The sequence below is a fragment of the Typopeltis vanoorti genome, chromosome 2 (assembly GCF_054136105.1).
Source record: "Typopeltis vanoorti isolate ZY-2024b chromosome 2, IOZ_Tvanoo_1.0, whole genome shotgun sequence".
Classification (NCBI taxonomy): Eukaryota; Metazoa; Arthropoda; class Arachnida; order Uropygi; family Thelyphonidae; genus Typopeltis; species Typopeltis vanoorti.
Window position 1 is genome coordinate 139,931,176 of NC_143550.1, and position 22,662 is coordinate 139,953,837.

At 31.9% G+C, this 22,662-nt stretch overlaps 1 protein-coding gene across 2 annotated transcripts in view; it reads right to left on the bottom strand.

Annotated features, from left to right (window-relative positions):
• Window positions 1-22,662, bottom strand: part of LOC150109471 (disco-interacting protein 2-like) — a 456,967-nt gene that overhangs the window by 73,808 nt on the left and 360,497 nt on the right. For both annotated transcript variants that reach the window (XM_090408476.1, XM_090408468.1), the window contains exons 26-29: window positions 20,791-20,923; window positions 17,778-17,971; window positions 11,975-12,140; window positions 6,085-6,224 (exon numbers count right to left, since the gene is read on the bottom strand). In XM_090408476.1, coding sequence (XP_090264602.1) covers window positions 6,085-6,224; window positions 11,975-12,140; window positions 17,778-17,971; window positions 20,791-20,923 — 633 coding nt within the window. The remainder of the gene's footprint in view (window positions 1-6,084; window positions 6,225-11,974; window positions 12,141-17,777; window positions 17,972-20,790; window positions 20,924-22,662) is intronic.

Sequence of the window (22,662 nt, forward strand, 5' to 3'; positions counted from 1 at the left end):
ACTGATGCCCGACTCTTATTATGTGGCTGGATTTCAGCATTTTATAACAACTTCACATTAACAAAATCAGTAAGTTTTCTCTTCTCTCTTTTCATAAAGAAATATGTGCACTTTAAAACATAATTTTAAACACATTTATTTTGAAACACAGAAAATGCCCACCACAGGAAATACATTTTATGGTGCAACCCAATTTTTGTTTTTATAAAATATATAAAAATATAACAGAAGGTTAATGTACAGGAATATATTAATGATTATTAATAATTGGACTTGGAGAAGCCCAAATGGACAAACTTACAATGAAATAGACTTCATCCTCTCAAAGAGAAGATATATAATAAATAATACCGAAGTGCTTAATAGATTAACCAAAGACTAGTAAGAGCAAAAGTATGGATCAACAAAAAATGGGAACGGAATAAGCTCATAAGAAAAAAGTTCAATTTAGTGAATCTACAAAACCTCTACCACAATATAGAGAATCACTCAAAAATGAACTAAAAAAAAGTTAAACAAAGCTACTACCATCGATGATGCTAATGAAATCTTAACAAAATTTATCTTGAATTGTGCACTAGAAACAGGAGATGTAAAAAGGCACTAAAGAGAGGAAAAACTAAGACAGAAACCTTAGATCTGATGAAGAAAAGAAGAGATATGAAAAGAGATTTGAATAACACCAATAAAACAGAATATGCGGAAATTTGTAAAACTATACATAAAAGGATGAAACATGAAATTAGATCGTATAATACTAGGAAAATTAAAGAAACAATAGAAAAGAATAGTAATATGAAGGTTCTAAGACGAACATTATCAGTTGGAACAAAGGAAATAGCTGCTGTAAGAGGAAAAAATGGTGAACTTATAAAAAATAGAGATGCAATAATCAAAAGAATTCAGGAATTTTATACTGAACTCTATGAAGACAAAGATCGAGACATCCAAGAATCATCTATGGATAACCCGAATGAGGAAGAACACAATGCCCCTGAGATCTTACAAGGTGAAGTGGAAATAAAGGCTGCATATAGACAAAGGTGCATGTGTGTGTGTGTATGAATGCATTATCCCCCCCCCCAAAAAAAAATGTTAACTTCTATATGGAAAACATCTAAACAGTTAGAGTCTGCAACTAAAACCAAAAGTCTGGCTTTTGATATGTATAGGATATAATCATAATCTGATCTCATGGCAGTCAAGCCATGAGATCAGATTATGATTATATCTTATACATTATATCAGATTATATCAGATGTTCTCTTTCCAAATTCTCTATTCAATCAGCTATCATATTTACTCGAAAATAACTCGCACTTTATTCTCCAAAACGAAAGTCAAAAAATCATGGTGTGAGATATATGCGGGGATTTTTATAAATTAAAGTTTTTTAGGAAAAACTAAATTAAATTCATTATATTTATAAAATTTCAATTATCAACATTATTTATGCATTCGGCCGCTTATCTTCATCACGTGATATATTTGAATCTTTAGTGACAATGTTTCTGTAATTAAATTAAACTAACAGTTTCATTATTGCTTGTCCTTTTATCATTTCAGAATCATTTATGTTTAGCCCAATATTGCACATTAGACTCAGGTCATTGTAAACTTATGTCCTGCTGCTCAATACTTTCAGTTAAAAACCAGCACTGTAACTTGAACATTTCTCCATATTTCGTGCAAAAATCACCAGTAATTTACAAGACTTGAAATATGTTATGAACAATCCTTAACGAATGACTAATGAGAAGTGAAAGCAGAGTGTGAAATGGATAGCAATGGTAGGCCAGTACAGATAGCGCAGCTGTGAAGACATGCATATGATTGGTGCGGTATTAACAAAAGATCGCACAACTCAATGACAAAGCCAACAATTATTGAGTTGAATGCTGATTCTCTTCAACTGAATTCTAAAATATTGGAAACTGCCATAACAACATTCACTATCTATTTCTTAAAGTTTTAAACTTTTTTTGTGTGAGAGGTATATGCGAAACTTTTTAATTTATTTTTTTGTAAAGTAAAAACAGGTGAGAGATATATGTGAGGGCAAGTTATATTCGAGTAAATATGGTATTTAAACAAAGAACACAAATACATACAGTTTATGAGAGAAAAAGAGAAACAAAACTCCTTATCATTCCTGGATAATACACTTGTAACTTGCCTTCCCTTGAGCTATCATTTAGTATATATATCACAAACCTATCATTAATTGTATATTGCCTAATACATTCACAATGATTATTGTCACAACCAATACAAAAACTAGAGATAATCAACAGCCTCAAAAAAGAGCTATACAAGTCACTCCAATGAGAAGGATTACAAAACAGAAATTTACCAAATGCAACTTTTCTGAAATATAGTTATGGTAAGAAGATAAAAAAAGACTCAGTGAAAATGAAGCAAACTAGAGAAACAATTACAAATATCTATAGCCTAAACTGTTTAATTATTATTATTATTACATCTATTTTTCCTGCTTTCGTTTAGGAGTGCCCCTTTTTTAATGTCATTAGCTTTTTACTCAAGAATTCTTAGGGTACTACAGATGTATTATAGAGACAAATATATGCAGAATAATAGAGGAAGAAAATTCTCACATACCTTTTTTTTTTTTTTAATGTTGTTGGCTGTCTTCTTTCTGCGATGTGCATATTTCTCTGCTGTTAGGCTGTTAAAAGGAAGTTTTTTTTTTTTTTTTTGGGGGGGGGGGGGGGGGCAATGTAAGAAAATTAATTTGAAAAAAAAAAAAAAACTTTTTTTAAAAAATATAATATATATAGTATTATTATTAAGAGTGGGCAGAGTGGTTTTTTGGAAGGGGGAAGAAATGAAAAAAGGGTTCTGAAAAAAAAATATTTTTTTGACAAAAGGGGAAGGGTTTATGGGAGAAGGGGTCAGGGGAAGTGGTTAACAGGATGCAAGCCGTTTCGACCGTTCGGCGTTGTCAGAACTCATGGGGGAAGTGGATGCTATGTTCATGTGGGCTTGGTGTTTCTGCCTTTGAAGTGCTTGTGTTATTACCTATTGATCGGAGTTGTGACCTACTTTTTATGTTATGGAGCTTCCAATACATGGAGATTATGTAGGTTGGCGGACGTTGATTGAGTTTCGTTCACATTTTATGGCTATTGTTTCCGATATTCTAAGCATTGTTTTGCTGTCCTGTTTATCTATTATTATAGCCTTGTTGATTTGCAGGGCTCAACAAATAGGCGATAACACAAGCACTTCAAAGGCAGAAACACCAAGCCAACATGACATAGCATCCACTTCCCCCACGAGTTCCGACGAAGACAAATGGTCGAAACGACTCGCATCCCATTATCCCCTGACCACCTTCTCCCATAAACCCTTTCCCCTTCCTCAAAAAAAATATCTCTATTTTCAGAACTCTTTTTCCATCTCTTCCCCCTCCAAAAAAGCACTCCGCCCACCCTTAATAATAATGCTATATATATATATATAAAAAACTGATTTTATCAAATTAATTCTCCCACATTCGCTCAACCCCCCCCCCCCCCCCCACTTTTTCCAAAAAAAAATCCTTCCTTTTAACAGCCTAACAGCAGAAGTATGCACATCACAGAAAGAAGACAGCCAACAACATCCAAAAAAAAGTATATGTAAATTTTCTTCCTCTATTATTCTGCATATATTTATCTCTATAATACATCTGTAATGCCCTAAGAATTCTTGAGTAAAAAGCCAATGACATTAAAAAAGGGACACTCCTAAACGAAAGCAGGCAAAATAGCTGTAAAAATAATAGTTTTTAAGAGGAGTAACATGGGAATTTTCCCAGAAATAATACGTATAAACAGTTTAATTTTTAAAAGGAACCCTGGTATGGCATTACTTTAAAAGATTTATCTGTAGAACGTAATGCCATACCAGGGTTCCTTTTAAAAATGTAGAAAGCTCTGAGAACATAATATCAAAACTTCCTTGACTCCTATGAAATTAAAACATCTGTTCAGCACTTCCAAGGATTTTCTCTCTAACAAAAACAGGGTGCTGACATTAAAATGCCATAAAACTATTGCTGTAGATTTTAATGCTAGCACTTATATAAATGAAAATGACTCTCATTTGAGTAATTAGATATTTTCAATTAAAGAACATCTCTTGTTCAATTGAGTAAGAGATGCTGTTTATTAGGGATTTATTCATTTATAGCCAGCTATTATCATCTGAATTCCTATCCTATCCTAATTTAGGCTCATGCATAGACCTACACTTTTTACTGTATAGTCATTCAGAACTGAAATGCTATGGAATAGGTTGATTACTCCTTAGCCCTGGAGGAGTCCTTCAACTGTAAAAATGTTGTTCACAGGGCTGGTTTGCCTGCTTGTGGCAGGATAAACCCCAGATAAACTAGGGAGAAAACCCTGCAGTCCATGCCCAAGACCAGTTAACCTGGCTATGTCTAAGAAAGATCCTAAGCTCCTCACATCAGCGACAAGAATTGAACCTAGGACACTCCTTTCCCAGGCATATGGTTGCGAAGCGCATAGCCGCTCGGCTAACCATGCAGACATTATCATCTGAATTATAATTAGAATTTCCACTATAATTTGTTGCTTTCACTTCTGAAATACTTTCTAGCACATCAAACAATTTGATTTGTTCGATATAATGATTTCTTCCCAAAGCTTACAATTATACCATATCATTCCCAATTTATTTATTACTTCCTTCAGTATGTTTTTAAAAATTCAGCTACTAATAAGCTGTGCTTACAAAGAAATTAACATTACATTTGCCAATTTCATCTCACTTCATATGAATGGACATTCATGCAACATTACTACATGCAGTTCACTCCGCCTTCTCATCAAATTTCAAATTCTTCAGAACTGCATTCATTTTCCCCCTTTGAATTTTCTTCCCTTTAAAATAAAAATAAGACTGTAATATTAATATAAATAAAATACTAATTCAATGAATTAATTGTAATCTAAACTCCTTTAAACTAATCTTTTATGCTGTGTTTCATCAAAGATGAGCAACTTCAATAATATAAATGAAAAACAGCAGCATATTTTCTTCTTTCACAATAAGTAAAATTAGTATACTTTATGATTGGGAATTGTGAAAATAATTTTATTCCATTAACTTTTCTCTCTCTCTCTCTCTCTCTCTCTCTCTCTATATATATATATATATATATATATATTTTTTTTTTTTTGGTCAAAATTGCTTACTAGCTTTCTATTGCTGTCCTGCACATATTCACAGCCAAGACAAGTGCCTGTCTGGAGTAGAGTTAGCGACTTCAAGCACTATATCACTACTGCAATTAATTAATCTGCTTAACTGATTCTTTCATTTAGGGATTAAAGCTTGAGAAGCTAAATTACACCTACAAATGATAACAGAAACTGTAGTATAAAGTTTCATCTAAAAGGTAGACAGGTTGTTTAAGTGGCAAGAGTATAACATCAATATCCACAGTGTAAAGAACTATCAGATTTATTGCCTCCCACCATAATGTAATAACAGCATACATTTCCCAGGAAATGTGTTTTTACATTATGGAAAATACCAAGAATAGCGATCAGAACTTTATCCACCTTTGCAACAAGTTGCCTGTGTTTGTACTACATTCTAGGACTACTTGCATTTAGCTCATGCTAGTATTTGCCAATACTTTTATAGTTTTTTATACTATATTCAGCATGAAACTCTCTGATTCCAATCTTTGAGTTTCTTATTCGGTTTTAAAACAATGTGGGATCTAATATCCCCTTAATTTAATTAATATCAGATTTATATTAATTTATTTATATGTAGTTCATATAGATTATAATAATAGCAAAGATAACATACAAACTCCAGATTAAACTGGATTTAGCATCAGACTATCTTCCTCTACATCCCTTAACTGTTCAATATAACTTCTTTAAATATTATTCAATATGTTTTGAATTTAAATTATTACTCAATATGTTTTGAATTTAAAAATTTGAATATTTATATGATATAGTGTTTTGAAAAGTATTTTTTTAGGATTTTATTATGCTTCTTCAAGCTCTATAGTACAACCAAATAATTTTTACTCACTTTTGATTTCAAAAGTTTAATAACTGGTGCAGTAGAGAGTATGAGCACTGACTTGCTAACATCGACAATCATTCTAACAGTAGGTAATGTTGTCTGCAAATTCTGAGGATGAGGAGGGCGGATGGTAACTGGAACAACACCTGTTAATGTAGGTTCAAGATTATAAATATTATCATTTTATAATGATTCAGTAATTGTGTCATTAAAAAAAAGCAAAAAAAAAAAAAACTTGTTTGCATCAGTATATTAAGATTTTTTTCTTCAGACTTTAAATATCCAAATATCAACCAAGTATAGTAATGTAAAACTCAAAATCAATCAAATCACCATAGTTTGACATATAATTAACATCAGACTTTTGCAATTTTGGTTTCACTTACTTTTGACCAGAGATATGTATATAAATTCATGCAATCCAATGGGCCACAAAGTATCTATAAACTGTGTTATTTCATAACAGTGTTTACATAAAGCATGTTGATTGGTAAAGTACTGGATATACATAAGAACCGACTTAAAAAAAACAAAAAAAACAATCGCATAACACCATATCCTTCTTTCATTAAAGCTAATTATACACTGTGAGGAAGCATGAAGCGCATAAGAAGATATATATATATCTCAATATCCTTTTATATATATTGGTAACTAGATTTATTAACTTGCAAAAAAGGATAAGCAGGATAAAGGTTATTAAACTCTTTTAATACATTTTATTTCAACACTCAACACCTCTGCAGTACAGTTAATAGCACTGACTCATTGTGGTTTTGAAAGACCTGGATTCGAATCTCATCCAGGATGTAAGGAATATTTATAAAAACTTTAACTCAAGATGAGAAAACTGGTCTCATGCAGATATGGCAACATTTTTCGTCCCTGATATTTGGTCCCATCCCCTTGCAAGATGGCAACTGGACACACACACACACACACGAGCGCGCGCAGTGTTAGCTACCAGTAAAGACACAAAAATCCTTTAAAAATAATTTACTGGTAATTTTGTGTTTTTGGTAAATGAAAAACATTTTAAATGCATGCTGTAATAACTTTACTGCTGATTAATTTTTATAGAATATAGATACTACTTGTTTGAATAAACCACTCAGACCTCTCATGATAGCTGTGTAACATAACTTATACTTTGATAATGCAATCATACAGATGATGAACAAGAATATATGTACCCTTGTCTTACACCTAATTTTACATCAAACCATCTTTTTTGTACTTCCTTCAATTCTAACTGCTAACTCACAGCTTAATAGACCATCTATTACTTTGTATAATGTTCCATTTATCCCATATAACTATAACATTTTGAAATGAAATATTATACAGCGCAATAGATAATCAATATAATACATGTAGACAGGTTATAAAGCCAATACAAAATGAACTTATTAAAAAGAGGGGAAAAAAAAAAAAAACTGATGATACAGCTCTCCCAACTGAAATTTTCAATTGTTAAGGCTGATTTGGAGTTTCAAACAAAAATTACATCATATTTTAACAACTGACGAATCTTTTCTGTTGTAGAAGTGTACATGGCATGGGTTCCCCTTCAGTTAAGTTTTGAACATCTGAAGATCTGCGAAAGTTAATAATTGTGAAGGAATATAAAAACATTCTGAAATCTTCAAACACAATAAGAAAAACTGTCATCATTAAAACACAGACAAAATGAGCAAACAAGTAATCAATGAGCATAAACTTTGTGGTGAAATAGTTTAACATTTTGATTCTACTGGTTTATGAACATCAATGCCTGTTGACAGATGTTTAACACTCCTTCAAAATAAAATTAAAGAATTTTTATTTCCTTTAGAAGTAATGTATCTATTACAACAGATGTAGCTTCATAATGAAGAAAGTAGTAAATTTATCAATGAAAATCAATCATGTTTGGCATAAAACATGCAATTAGTCATAATCAAAGTACTTTATACTAAAAATAATGTACGAGAAAAGGAAAATAATGAGCAGGATAAAACAGTTATTTAATCATCATCTGATAACAGATGATTGTAACAATTCTGACAATGTCAATGAAAAAAATTCATGATCTTGATGCTTAGAGGTACTGCATGACATCCACTGAGTCTCTTAAATTCTATGCAAATGTACAACTGAGGTTCTCTGATAGCAAAGATACAAATGATAGTCAAAATATTCTGTATATCACCAGCCAAAACTAAACTAAATTCTATAAACTAATGATATAATCCAAAAACATGTAAAGGAAGAGTTTGATAACTAACTTTTATTAATATTGGATTCCAAACCTCATGGAAATAGATTTTGGCTATGTTGGTGCACTTGTCAATGTTTAAAAATTGTCAGAAAGGGTTTCAGATTTGAAATCAGTTATCAACTTTACAGATAATGAACACGAATTGCTTGCTCATACAATATTAGCATTGTAGCTAATAAAAATTTCTGCAGAAGCATTATGTTTCAAAATCTGAATTTGTATATCACTGATTTACGTAACTGTTTGATGAGCTAACAAATCACAACACACCTTAATCAATGAATTACAGATGCATCAATAGTTTGCATTAAGGAATGATGAATATCTTATTGTGATGTTCTGCAATATCTTTATGATCCCAAGAAATTGAATAATGAAGATAACAGAATTTTTAATAAAATCGGCAAATGTACAATTGCCCAACTATACAGCAAAAAAGAAACTAATGTATTTCCAAGAAGAAAACATAAGAGGAAAATATTTAAAAATAGCTTCTGATTTATTAATATACAGTTGACTAAGAGGTGTTGAATCTGAGAGAGCTCTTCCACTACTGATTTAATTTGTACAAAAATTAGGTCCCATTAAGTTATGTTTTCTGTGTAATCATCTTAGTAAAAAAAAAAATTTAAATGCTAAAAAAAAGTTTATGTTGAGTTATGCGTGTTTCTGTTTCCCTTACTTTTCAAGTTGCTATTTATGTTTTAAACTAAAGTTTTATTTATAATTTAATTAATATATTAATTTTACTAGATATGTGAAGAGCCAAAGGCTTCAATTGGGGATGTAATTTCCCTTAACTTAAACAAGTTATATGTCGCCGAATTGAAGCCTTTGGCTCTTCACATATCTAATAATTTATTAGAGCACCTCACGGCAATACTCGTAGAAGGGGTACAAGTTCTGTTCGCTATAAACTTGATATTAACTAGGTCTGGCTACTCACTGATGAGACCTCAATAAAGGTCGAAACCGGTCTGGGTAGTGACCTTCTCTCATAATGTGAACAAAAATTACAGTTCCTAGGAGCTACGTTCACATTATGGGCAAATATCAAGAATAGTGATCGGAGCTCGCTCCACTTCTACCACGAGTTGCCCCAGCTTGCACTACCCTTTGGGATCAGTGCTGCAGTATCCAGGTATTTGCTTACGCTTGGAATCGCCGAACTTTATATAGTTTCTACTATATTCGGCATGAAACTCTTTGAGTTTCTTATTCGGCTAAGAAACTATATGGGATGTAATATCCCTTAACTTAAACATATTAATTTTACATTTTTCTTTAGAATAAAATTTTTATTTTTATATTTTTTATGTCTTCATGCTTTATGTTTTAATAAAACTTTTGTTTATTAATATTTATCGAATCATCATTCAATATATATTTTTTGAATATGTAAAAAGTTACTGCCAAATTAATAGAAACTAATATTTATGAGTTTTTACCAAATTATCAGCAACTGAAAAACTGGGTAAATTTGTAATCGCTATGCACACATGCAAACAACATAACAGACAGTGGAGACAGTATTATTACTGTCTCACTCACCTTTTTTTTTTTTTTTTTATCAAATTTAGGTTTATAAAAAGACAGTTACTCATATGTAATAGGCAATTCAGTCTAATATGTAAAATGAAATGAGATGAACTAATTTTTTTTTTTTTTGAAACTTATATACAACTGTTTATTAAATAAATGACTGCTATATAAGGAATAAAATAAACAATTAAAAAACCTGACAAGTTTCGTGCATCATAAGACTTATGTCATCAGTGGTAATGGTACAAAGTTTTACACAACAAAAGCTTATATTAGATCTTTTTTATAACTTCACAACTGTAAACAAATTGATAAATCAGAATACAAATGTTATATTCATTACTGTATGCGTGTTGGAACATTGCTAGTTGTTGTCACATTCTGTGGTTTATGTGTGCTATATCCTAGGTCTGTGGCAGTTAAATTTTTGATGAAAGAAGATCACATTTGATGTAAAATCAAGCTTTGAATTTTAGTGCACTGAGTAAGGATCCTAAGCATTTGTGCAGCTTCTTTAAATTTTCTTGTGAAACAGTTATTATTAATATATAGCATTTTTGTTTGTTGCCAGAGTACTTGATGGGTAATAGTGGTTCTGTGGAATGCTAAACTGATTTGTGCTCCCTTCTTTTTTGATGTCTTTTACATGTTCAGACATGCAGATATCCCCTGACCTACCCATCTGGCCTTGTACATCTACGAAGTAATAATTATTTAAAATGAGAAAAAAAAGGAAAAGAAAAAAAGCTTTTACTCAGTGCTTGCAATCAAGAGACTATACAAATGATAACAAAAAATTTAAGCTCCTTTTGTCACAAGCTGCTTCAATATTGCGGTACTTAATTTATGACTTAAAAGGCTGTATTTTTTTTTTTTTTTTTTTTATCTTCAACTGGTGAATTTTTAATTAAAAACAAATTAATAATAAAAAGTTTAATTTTATAAACAATCATAGTAACTGAAAAACTCAGTGAGAAATCATAAATATGCTGACTACACAACTATTGTACACTTATTTAGATGCTAGATCCCCCCACCCCTACTGTTACCATCCTGCTTATTGGCACCTGAAGTGTGAAGCCCACTTATTTAAATTAGTCAGAAGTAATTTGTGGGGTGGGGTGGGAGATTAAATAAAAATGGGGAAAAAAGTGCACTATATTTTGATCTTAATCCACCCAAAGTAATAATAAATCATATTTCCATTACCTCATTTTGAAATGCATCCCTATTACTCTACTTGAAACTGTCCATCAATCAAGAAGTTTATCTTCACGTTTAGTCTATAGCTGCTCTTACATAAGTATTGTCCAAATGTAGTACCATATATTTATTATTTAATAGAATCTCAAGTGTTTTAGTCTTCTTCTTTGTCTTGGTAATGCTAAGAGCACGTGTACGGCGCTTCTCTGGATTTTCTGGCAATTTGACTTCTTTTCCATTGATACTTCTTATACCTACCTTGAATTCTACTGATGTTCAGTTGGAGTTTGTTCCAGCAGCTGACTTTTCACTGTTTTCCTTGGTTCCCATGACAAAAATAACAGAGAACCAGGTAACATCCCAGCCAGCATAATGTCTCATCATCTTGAACCATCATTTCTGCTTATGGTGTAAATCAATATACAATGCAGTTTGGTGGATAAGTTACAAATTGTTAGCCCATCCTCATTCATTGAGTATCCAGGTGGATATCTAACAACAAAGTGCACCAGGAGAAAGTGAAGATCAATTCTTTATTTAAAAGTAAGCAGATGTTTCCTCCCACTTATCCAGCTTTGATTCTTCAGTAACTCTCAGATTAAATTCACTTTAAATCAGACCATTGTTAGTGGCAAAATTTGGTAAAGCATATTAATAAAAGGCTTTGAAAAAGGAACTAGTAAATGGAAAAATTCATTAAATCAAGCCAGAGTCAAGTTTTTTTTTTATACATATGCATAGATAGATGGATAAAACAAATCTCATAGATGCTTTTGAATTTGATGAAATGCATCTAGAAATCCATCTGGTAAATTAAATAATACAGAAATATCAAACTATTTAAAAAAAGGTATATAAATGTCTATACTTTACACATGTCATTGTACTTACCTATAAACAGGCAACCATAAAAGGCACATATAAGATCTATTCCTGGGGGATAGATCAACGCCACATGGTCCCCAGTATTAAGCTTGCCCTTTTCCAAAAGCAAACATCCAACTCTTTCTGCCCTCTTATGCAACTGCGAACAACTGAGAGACATTGACACATTGCCCTAAAACAAAGTATATGATCAATGTATAGAATGTCTTCATTTATAACATCTGAAAGTTGAAGTGTATTTGTATTATTTTCATTAAATTAAAATGTCTACAGTTCCACTGCTTTTTTTTCTGAGGGCATCATTAGGATGAATATTTAAATAACTAAAAAGAGCAAAATGTAAAAATTTATGATTCAGAGAAAAGGATAGCAGTTATGTTTTTTGAAACAAGTAATATATAAATATATAACCATGATTACAATTTATAATTAAACTATAGAAAAACAAACCAGTTTAAATTTAATAAAAAAAAAAAAAAATTTTTTAAATACAACTCTCACTCACAAAAGACTGTAAAACCTATAATATGTACCGTATTTTCCGGTGTATAAGACGCATTTTTTTACCTTAAAAATGGGGTGTGTCTTATATAATGAAGGTAAAGATTGTTTCCTCTTTTCAAAGTCATATGCACTCCCTTTTATGTTCCAAGATCTTTGTAGGCGGTTAATAGTGCAATCAAATTGATGCGCGACCTTCATGTGACTTCTAGCGCATCATTGGCTAAGAACGGGGAGTCCCTATTCAAGTTTCATAATATCTTATCCAAGTAATCAGTTACCGATGTTTATCAGTATTGAGTTGAAGTATTGAGATAATTTGTGTTAGGTTTTTTCCCAGAAAATTGTATTAAATTTCTTGGGTGCGTCTTATACACCAGAAAATACGGTATGTTTGAATGTATAAGTAAAAATACACTTATTAATTTTCTTGATTCAGATTAAAATATACTACAATAAATCAATACAGAAATTACATTTTTCAGTCTAATATTATTTCTCTTAGTAAATGTATAATGCCTTATTATAGGGGATGAACAATCTATTTATATGATGGTTATTAAGTCTAGTGTAGAAAAATAAAAAATTTGATAGTCTAGTATTTTAATTTATTCATATCAAAAGCTCTTTAATAACTTTCTCTATCGTTCTTAACTGTTTTCTATTGACTTGTTTACAGATTTGGCAAGTGTTAAATACTAAATCATATTACCCAAGAAAACAAACTAAATCCTGTATAAAAAATTGCATGTGTAAAAGTAAGCCAAATACTGCAAAGACAGAGAGTTTTCTGCAATTTAATATTTTAAATTTCAGCCAGACTCCTGGCCATCTCATTTTCAGATGAAATAGGTATAACAGTTGAAGACATAACTCATCAAAATCAGTTGGATGATGCAACCTATAGCATCTTCTGGTAATTTACTTTTTCCTTTCCAATGTCAACTGTGTTAAAAAAAAATAATAAAAATAAATAAAAAAACTTACTTTGATCCTGAGCAGGCTAAAATAATCAGAGAAACTGATGCAATATAAGAAATAATTCCATTCCAAATTTGGTTCTAAATGACTGAACACCATCTGTAGAGATATCTCTAGCAGAAGAAGTGATCTCCTACTTTCTACCATTTGTATCTCAACCAGTATCAATGATGTTCTTTGGTTGAAAAGACCCGGGTTCAAATCCCATCTACATCATCAACCCTTATGAACTCCCCCTCCCCCCCCCACACACACCTGATCTTGCAAAAGAGGTAAACTGTCAGAAGAGCACAGACACAATACACTGGCCCATAGCCTTAGCTACTTGGGCAATTCCAAATCAAATAACTACCACCTCTAGCATTCATTTTTAGTCTGACTGCACTGAATTTTTCAGAGGACCTTAAAATTCCAAATTTAGAAATGAAATCAACTGAAGGTGAGGGGAATGAACTGGAAGAGAACAACTCCTCTCTCTCTCTTTTTTTTTTTTTTGCTAATTTTTTAGCTCTTTCACTAGTTGGTTTTAATCAGGGGCATATATTTTTGGGTGTGCTAGATGTGAAGTGCACGTCCACGGAATAGCAATATCACCAATATTATATTTTTGCATTCATTTCTGTTAAAGACTCCCATAATTGTTTCCTGGCCTCACATGATTCCTAAAATTAAACACAATATATTAATGCTTCATGAAATGGACACTTTTCGATGTGCAAATATTGCATCATGCTCACATTAATAGCCTGGGTGTGTGGTCATAAATACGGACCTTTGAGCCCTTTGAACAGACATACAGATGGTGCAGGTCAAATTCTTAGTGTTTCAGTGGTTTTACACAACCAAGAAGGTAAGGCAGGATGTGTGCGCTGAGACAATAGCACCCAGAAATCAATGGCTGTGATTGGATATCATGTCAACCAATCCAATTGAACATTGTCATTTGTCATGAGTTGGTGTTTTTGTTTTCTGAGTTTCATCTGTTTTGTGTGAGTGAAGTGCGAACCGATGTTTTTGGACACTGATATAGACAAATTTTTAATATATAATTTTCTATAAATGATTTATAACTTTTTTGTCCATATTTACAATGGGAACAAGTGTTGAATGTCCCATTTTCTGCCAGAGCATTTGCAGATTGTATGATTATAATAAGTAAGTAAATAAGAAGAAAATGATGTAAATAAGTTCTTTGGTTCAATCCAGAAAAATAATAATTTCCCAAGTGATTACTTTTTCTGATTTCTGTGTATATTATATGGCTGTATATAAAAATCCTATCAAAATTCAAATTATCTGCATTTTACTCTAGTATTTGTAATAATCTAATCTCACCACAAAGCGTAAACCCTTTGTGTTTCTCATATAAACACCAAGCGTGAACCATGGCTATTGTTCATTTGATCTTTATGCTTTCAATATTTAAAATTATATTAATAAATTAAAGTATTCAAAGTTATCCTACAATTAATAGAATTGAATCAATTAAGATGAGCACCGATATGCTATGCACTCTTAAAACTTTCATACATCAATAAAAATGCAATCATGTGGTTAAATTGACGTGAGTTTTGTAATACAGGTTGCATAAGCCACACAACAATACACCTAAACTATCAAATAAGATAGTTTAGGTGTACTGTCAAACTAAACTATCAATTAAAACTGTCAAAATAAACTATCAAACTAAACTATACACCTAAATTGTCAAATAAGTGGGACCGATAATATTTAAATTAGAACTGAGTTTCAGCATATCAAATTTTATCCCTAATATTTTATGTAATAAGAGCAATCAGAAACTCATTACTGCTTAACTTTATAGCATCCAGCTTAACTTTATAGCCAATGACATGCCTCTGGACAGGCTTCAGTCCATTAACACAATTCAAGCAACAAAAGAACAGCTGGGAGAAAGGAGGGGATGATCTCTCTAATTCTCTATATACCAATTTATTTTTGTGAAATTTCATATCCAAAAAAGGTCCTGTAAAGTAATTTTTCAAATAATAAACCTTATCATTTATTTAAAAAAAAAAAAAAAATATATATATATATATATATATATAAAGAGCAAACCAATGAGAATGTCACAAAACTAACTAGGATGCATGCAAATGTCGACGCAATCTCTTATTATAGAGTAGAATGGCATATGAATAATATCCTGTACCATAAACTGAACAGTTTGAGCTTAAAAGATCATGTAATAAATAATGCTTATAGAGTACAGTTCCATTAGGTAACTTTACTCCATCCATTAACAAGGCTATGTAATCAAAAATATAAGGCAGGATTTAAAGGATATCAAAAAACAGATGATGATTACCACAAAAAATGCAGATTGTCTGGTGCAATTTTTGATACTTAGAAACAAGTCTAATGAGAGAGCAAAGCTTGGCCATTTTGACACATCACTTAAATTTCACTCATGACAAAGCTAGAAGTGAGACATCAATGAAAAGTCTTACAGTCAGTTCATACTGCATTCCATGTTCGACCAGTATTTTTTATCTTCTTATCGTCTAAGGAAGAAAAGTTTGGAATAATATTTTTAGTGGTATTATCTGTTAAATGTAGCTTTATTTCAAAATATAGGTTTATATACAACGTTGAGTTGACTTCTACCTCTGCACTACATGAAGAAACTCAGGTGTATGAGGAGGAGGTACTAGAGCTGTTACACAAACTGAATAAGAATTCTGCAATAGGGAAAGGGGAATTATCAGCACAAATGCTAAAAGAGTGTTCAGAACAACTGGCTATTCCTTTGACCAGACTATATAATTTGAGTCTCAGAACAGGGAAGATTTCGCAGGAGTGGAAAGAATGTATAGCAATCCCATTGCACAAGGGTGGTGCCAAGACTGATGTATCCAATTATCGGCCATTAAGTATCTCTGGAGGTGGTGAAGATTTTTTGAAAAGTTAATTAAGGCTTGCATACAGAAATTAGTTGACAGAGAATCTATACTTGGCAATAAACAACACGAGTTTACTAAGGGAATGACATGTTTGAGCAAGTTGCTCACATTCTATAATAATGTTATCATTTAACTAGACAAGGAGAATGGATACACCATGATACTTTTGGATTTTGCTAAAGATTTTGATAGAATACAGCATGAAAAACTGCTGCATAAACTGGAGAATATGGGACTGGATTATGAAATATTGGCTTGGATAAGATGGCTCGATGATCGATGACATATCAAAAAGTGGTATATGGGGGATGTGAGTCTGCAGGATTTAAAGTAACAAGTGGTGTACCACAAGGATCAGTCCTTGGTCAATTATTATTCGATCAATACATTAATAACATTCGGATGGATTTGATAAGAGATAGGGCTTTTGCTAATAATTCAAAGATAGGCAGGGTATTAGGAATGCAACTGATATTCAGCTCTTGCAGAATCATTAGAATAGGCCAGAATTGTGGGCATGTAAAAATGGCTATCAGTTCAATGTTGGTATACGTAAAATCATGCACTTTGATGTGATAAGGTATCCAATGTCATATTATATTGGTAAGATTATGCTACAAGAAACTGATCAAGCTAGAGATTTGGAGTTTTAGTAGATAGGAAGTTGAAATCCAAGGGTCATCTAGCAAATATTGTACATACAACTCAGAGGACAACTGCAACACTGAAACAAAACTTGGCATGTGTAAAGATAAAGAAGTCATTTTGGCACTTTACAAGGTATTGATAAGACCTCACTTAGACTATTGTGTTGAAGTCTAGTCTTCTGGTTTCCGTGGTGATTGTGATACAGTGAAGAGAATGCAAATAAGTGTTAAAAATTATATCAGAATCGTGGAATACAAATTAAGAAGACAGACATATTGTGGACTGTGAACACTAGCAAACAGGGGAGTGAGTGAGTGATATGTTGAGACTCACAAATTTCTGAAAGGTCATACAGGATATCAGTACATGAATTTTTTCATTTTATGAAGGGTGGAGAAAGGATTAAGAAGGAATCTTTGTAAGTTGAGAATGAATGCTGTCAAGAAGGGGAGTGAGAGCTAGAGTTTTCTCTCATAGAGTATTACGTGATTTTAATGGATTGCCATTGGATGTGGTGAGTTCAAGAACAGGTATGACAGCTGGTGTGGGTAACATGTGGTCTCCCTCAATGAGTCCTCAACTTCCTGAAGGTCTCTCTTTTAATAATACTAACAACATTATTATTATTATCACTTTTATAGATTATTATTAATAATCTATAAAAAAGACAAATAAAATTAGCCATCTCTTTAAATAAAGTTTGCAATGTTCTTATAATTATGCAATTTTTATATTCTCTTTTAAAATATTCTCACCTTGGAATTTAGCAATGTGAAAATGGCATGGTCTGAAGTTGTAGTTGCCCTCCATTTAAGAATTTCAGAAATAAACTGATATTTACGAGCAGTGTCACTATCTTCATCAATAATTCCAATGTCCCTTCCTTGAGCTGATGCCAATCTCACTCCTTGTACCATATTGCCAACCATTACTGATGCTGGTCCAACTTCTGCAAAACACATAACGAATATACAAAGGGATAAACATTTTCGCAAACAGAATTTAGTTTTATTAATTTGACTGCACTACAAAAATATATAACAACTAACCAAGTTGTAATGTACATTTATTAGGTAAAAAAGCATAAGTAACTAACAGAGAAGTGTGAAATCACTCCATATGCTCACTCATTCAACTCTCTCTCTCTCTCTCTCTCTCTCTCTCTCACACACACACATGCATGCACTTGCCTTTTTTCTTAGGCAATAGCAGCAATTAAAAACAAGAATGAAAAATGATCCATATCCACATGAACAGCTTTCATATAACTTGCTGTCAATGCTGGAAAAATGCAATGAACAGCAATACAAGAGTATGGTGCATACTTTTACTGTTAACACCAGCTAGAGGATTTTAACAGTAATGAAATTTCATACTGTTAGAATAGAATCTGAATAGAAACTAATAGAATCTGATGCTATCATCTGTAAACCAAAACTAAACATAGCAACGGCAATTTTTTGTGGGTTTGAAATGCCAAATTCTGTAAAGCCAGAATATTTTGTGTGTGCGAGTTTGATTTGATTTTTTATAGTGCAAAGACATCAAGGGTCATACTGTGTCAGGACACAGGTCACAGAAGTACTTATGGTTACTGGTTAGTAGGACAATCACAAACATATCATGTCATTGGCAGGATTCAAACATGCAGCCTGTTGGCTGGAGAGCAGATAAGCTAACTGCTTGGCCAACTGCATGTGTGTGAGGATAAATGGACAGAAAACCAATGTTTTGTCTGCCATTTTGCAAAATTGCTTGCAAATATATATATATATATATATATATATATATATATATATATATATAAAATAAAATAAAATAAATAAATAAAATGAAAAGGGAAAAATATCCAGGCATACCCAGTCATATGACATGGCAAGTTCCAGACCATTGTTGTATCGTGAATTTCATTGTATAACAAATCACTGCCTTTTTTTCCCATTAGCATTAATTTATATTAGTTATGCAAATAAAAAAGTTATTCTAAATAACTTGGCTTAAGGGAACATGCCAACCAATTTGGTCATCAATCTATACCATTAATTTTTTTTCCTTTTTGGCAAATAAGATTGTCACGTTTATGGATAACTATAATAGTAATTAGTGTAGTACTTTTCACTTCACCTAGAACTTTATCTTTGTTTTTAATAACTCTAAAAGTAATGTGAGGTAGGTTTAGCCTGCTGATTTGCCGATGACAGCACACTCCTTTTCATTTGACAAACCCTGCAAAGTAAAATCACGACAACCTCCAGAACGCTAATCTCTACTAACTTAAATCAATCTTCAAAGCATTTATCAATGGGGTTTGGATAGAATTATCAACTTCAATGCTAACAAAACAGAGCTCTGCATTATTTCCCCCACAAAAAAAAAAAGAACCCTGTTAATCCAATCTCACCCTTGACAATACTCAAATCTCTATTCAAGATGAAATTCACCTTCTCAGAATAACTCTAGCCTCTAATCTCTTGACACAAAATATCACAAACATTGCCTCTTCTGCATCCAAAAAATTAGTATTTCTCTTTTGCTCAAAGTATTACTTTAACTCTAAAACAGCTTTCAACTTTATACAAATCACAAATCTCCCTGACCGTTAAACTACTCTCATTTGGGGTGATCATCATACTTATCTAGGATGGTGCCCCTAAGAGCTCTCTGAAAATACTGGATTCTATACAGAAAAGAGCAGTTAGATTGATTGACAACTCCTCTCTCATTAATACACTCCACCCACTTTTGCATATGCAGAGACATAGAAGTATAAATACTTCTATGATCACTGTTCATCAGAATTGGCATCAATAGTTCACCCACTGTCCAAACATGTGCAGCAGCTGACCAATACCCTCTCACAGTTCAACTTCAAACCCACAGAACAAATTTCTCCTCTTCGTTTATCCCTTCACAGCTACCCTCTGGAACAGCCTTACACGGTGTGTTTCCCAAGGAATACAATCCACAGCTTTTCAAATCAGATGCAAATAAGTTCCTCATTGCTCATTGGATCCCACACTCAATGAGCAATGAGGTAATGGCTGTGTCAAGTAAACTTCTAAGGCAGGCCAATTAATAAAATAATTTAAAAAATTCTGTAATTGCCTTTAACATTAGCCTGCAAAATCTTACTCAATTCTGTTTCTGATTTTGTTGTCTATGGGTAACTGAAGTTTTAATGATTAGTGCAGATGAAGTCAATGAAATATATTTCATAACAATGAGTAACACTCATAACTGATGTTTATATAATGTTTGCCAATATGTTTCACCATTATAAAGCCACATGTTATTTATGTGCAGATAGCAGAAGTAGTATATTAAAATTACCTTAAGTTCCTATTAATATCTCTTGCATTTAGACAGCAAACAAGTTAGCAGGACAATCTAAAAAAATGAAAACTTTTAATGTTGTCAGAGAGAAACCTCAACAAATTTTTCAATTTATTGAGTATGTCAAATAATATTTCAGTTGCCAACCAGGTGGCTATTTTTTTTCCTGGAAAAAAGTGGAGGTGTATATGGCTCAAATGGAGAGACACTGGAAAGCAATACTTACTTCCAAGTTAAACATGGTTAACACATTCATATACACCATTAGTAATAATACCTATTTACTTATGTGCAGAGTTTAAATTTCAATATTAATATAAAAGCTAAACAATATTATAAGAGATAAAATGAAATAAAATATATGTTTAGAAAAATTATAAAAAGAAACATAATATACAAGTATATCTTAAAGAATTAAAAGATACTTATACATACCTGGATGAACTTCTCTTGGTTTTGGCAAATTAGTGACACACGTATGAGGACACATAAGAACATTGGAAGGATGAAGGCTTCCTTCAAGATACCTTTGTTTTGTTTCTGACAAATGAATTCCTCCAAGTGGTGTCTATTAAACATCAAAAATAGAAAAGAAACAGAATGTAAATAATTATACCAGATAAAGATATAAAACAGCAATGTACAGCAAAAATGTCAATACAATGAATATTGAGGAGCAGATTCCATCATCTTAAACACATCAAAAAATAGATCTTGCCTGAATTATAATAAACTTCCTATATCATTAATATATATATAATAAAATAATATTATTGGAAAAGCAAAGTGTATTTCAGTTTACTTTTTTTTTTCCTGGAATTTGTTAAAAAAATAAAATAAACAAACATAACAGCATTATCATCAACTGCATAATCATCACTGTGTAGATGCAGCTTGTGTGACAGCATGACTTATTAACACGACTTGACTTAACATAAGATGTTAAAAATGCAGTCCTAGAAAAGAAGAAAAAGAAAGCATACCAAATAAATTGGCAGATGTCCTAAAAGAATACAGAGAAAATGTAAGAGAAAAATGTAGAGAGCTACTATATGTAAAAGTAGCTAAACAAAAGTCATTGAAAGACTTTGCTAAAAGTCTTTCAAAGTAATTGGAACAAAGTCTTTCAAACTAATGTAAAATGAAACAAGCAGTGACAGAACAGTATTAGAAAATTTTCAAGAGAAATGCAAACAGGAAGTATGTATCAATACTTGAAGTAGAAAAAAAAAAGCAGTCAAAAACATCAAATGTGGAAGGGCAGCTGGAGTAGATTCTATTCTACCAGAAATACTCGAAATACTTGAATAAAAGTTTTGCAGTGACTGCACTGCATAATTTAGAGGGCTATTAAGACAAATTCCAAATGATTGGAGTAGAGCACTCATAGTCCCCATCTACAAAAAAGGGAATAAACCTGAATGTGAGAATTACAAAGAATAATAAGTGTTCCAGTTAAGATCTATACAAGCATACTTCAAAAGAAGCTGAGATAAATTATGTAAGAGAAACCTGGAAAAGTACAAGCTGAGTTCAGGTCAAAGAGCTGTAGGTTGTCAAATCAGATTTTCATTTTATGACAAATAATTCAGAAATCATTGGAATACAACAAGGATCTGTAGTTACATTTTGTAGATCTAGAAAAGATATACAACAAGGTATACAGAAAAAAGCTTCCAAACCACTTAAAATTATATGGGTAAACATTATACAAAGCAATACATAGTCAATATTTAATTGTAAGGCAGTTTAGAACTGAAGGAAATACAGGAAGATGGTTTGATGTCAAATCAGGTATAAGATAAGGATGTACATTATCTCCACACTTATTCATCATCTATATGAATCGCATCATCATCAAAGAAAGCTTCAGCCTGCCTTCTCAGTTGAAAACCTCAGAACAAGTAAAATCTTTCAGCTATGAGGAGATAAGCAGAGTTTTATTTTTTATAAAGCAGCCTTGGATCAAAAAGTGTTTTTGACTGCAGCTTATTTTAAATTAAAAAATTAATAAAATGAGCATACATATGTATTATTGCCTACCTTTGCTGAATTTTTGATAACTACAATCTTTGAAACTCAAAATAGAGATCGTAGATGGTAATGAATGAATATGATTTTTTTATTATTTTATTATTTTTTTTTTTATGTTGAACCCACACACAAGAGGTTGGTTGATCAACCTACAGTACATTAGTACCATATATGGGTAGTGGGTTAGGAAAGAAGAAACGTTTACATTTGATTTAAAAGCATATATATTGTATTCCTTGGGAAATACATCAGGGGAAAGACTGTTCCACAGTA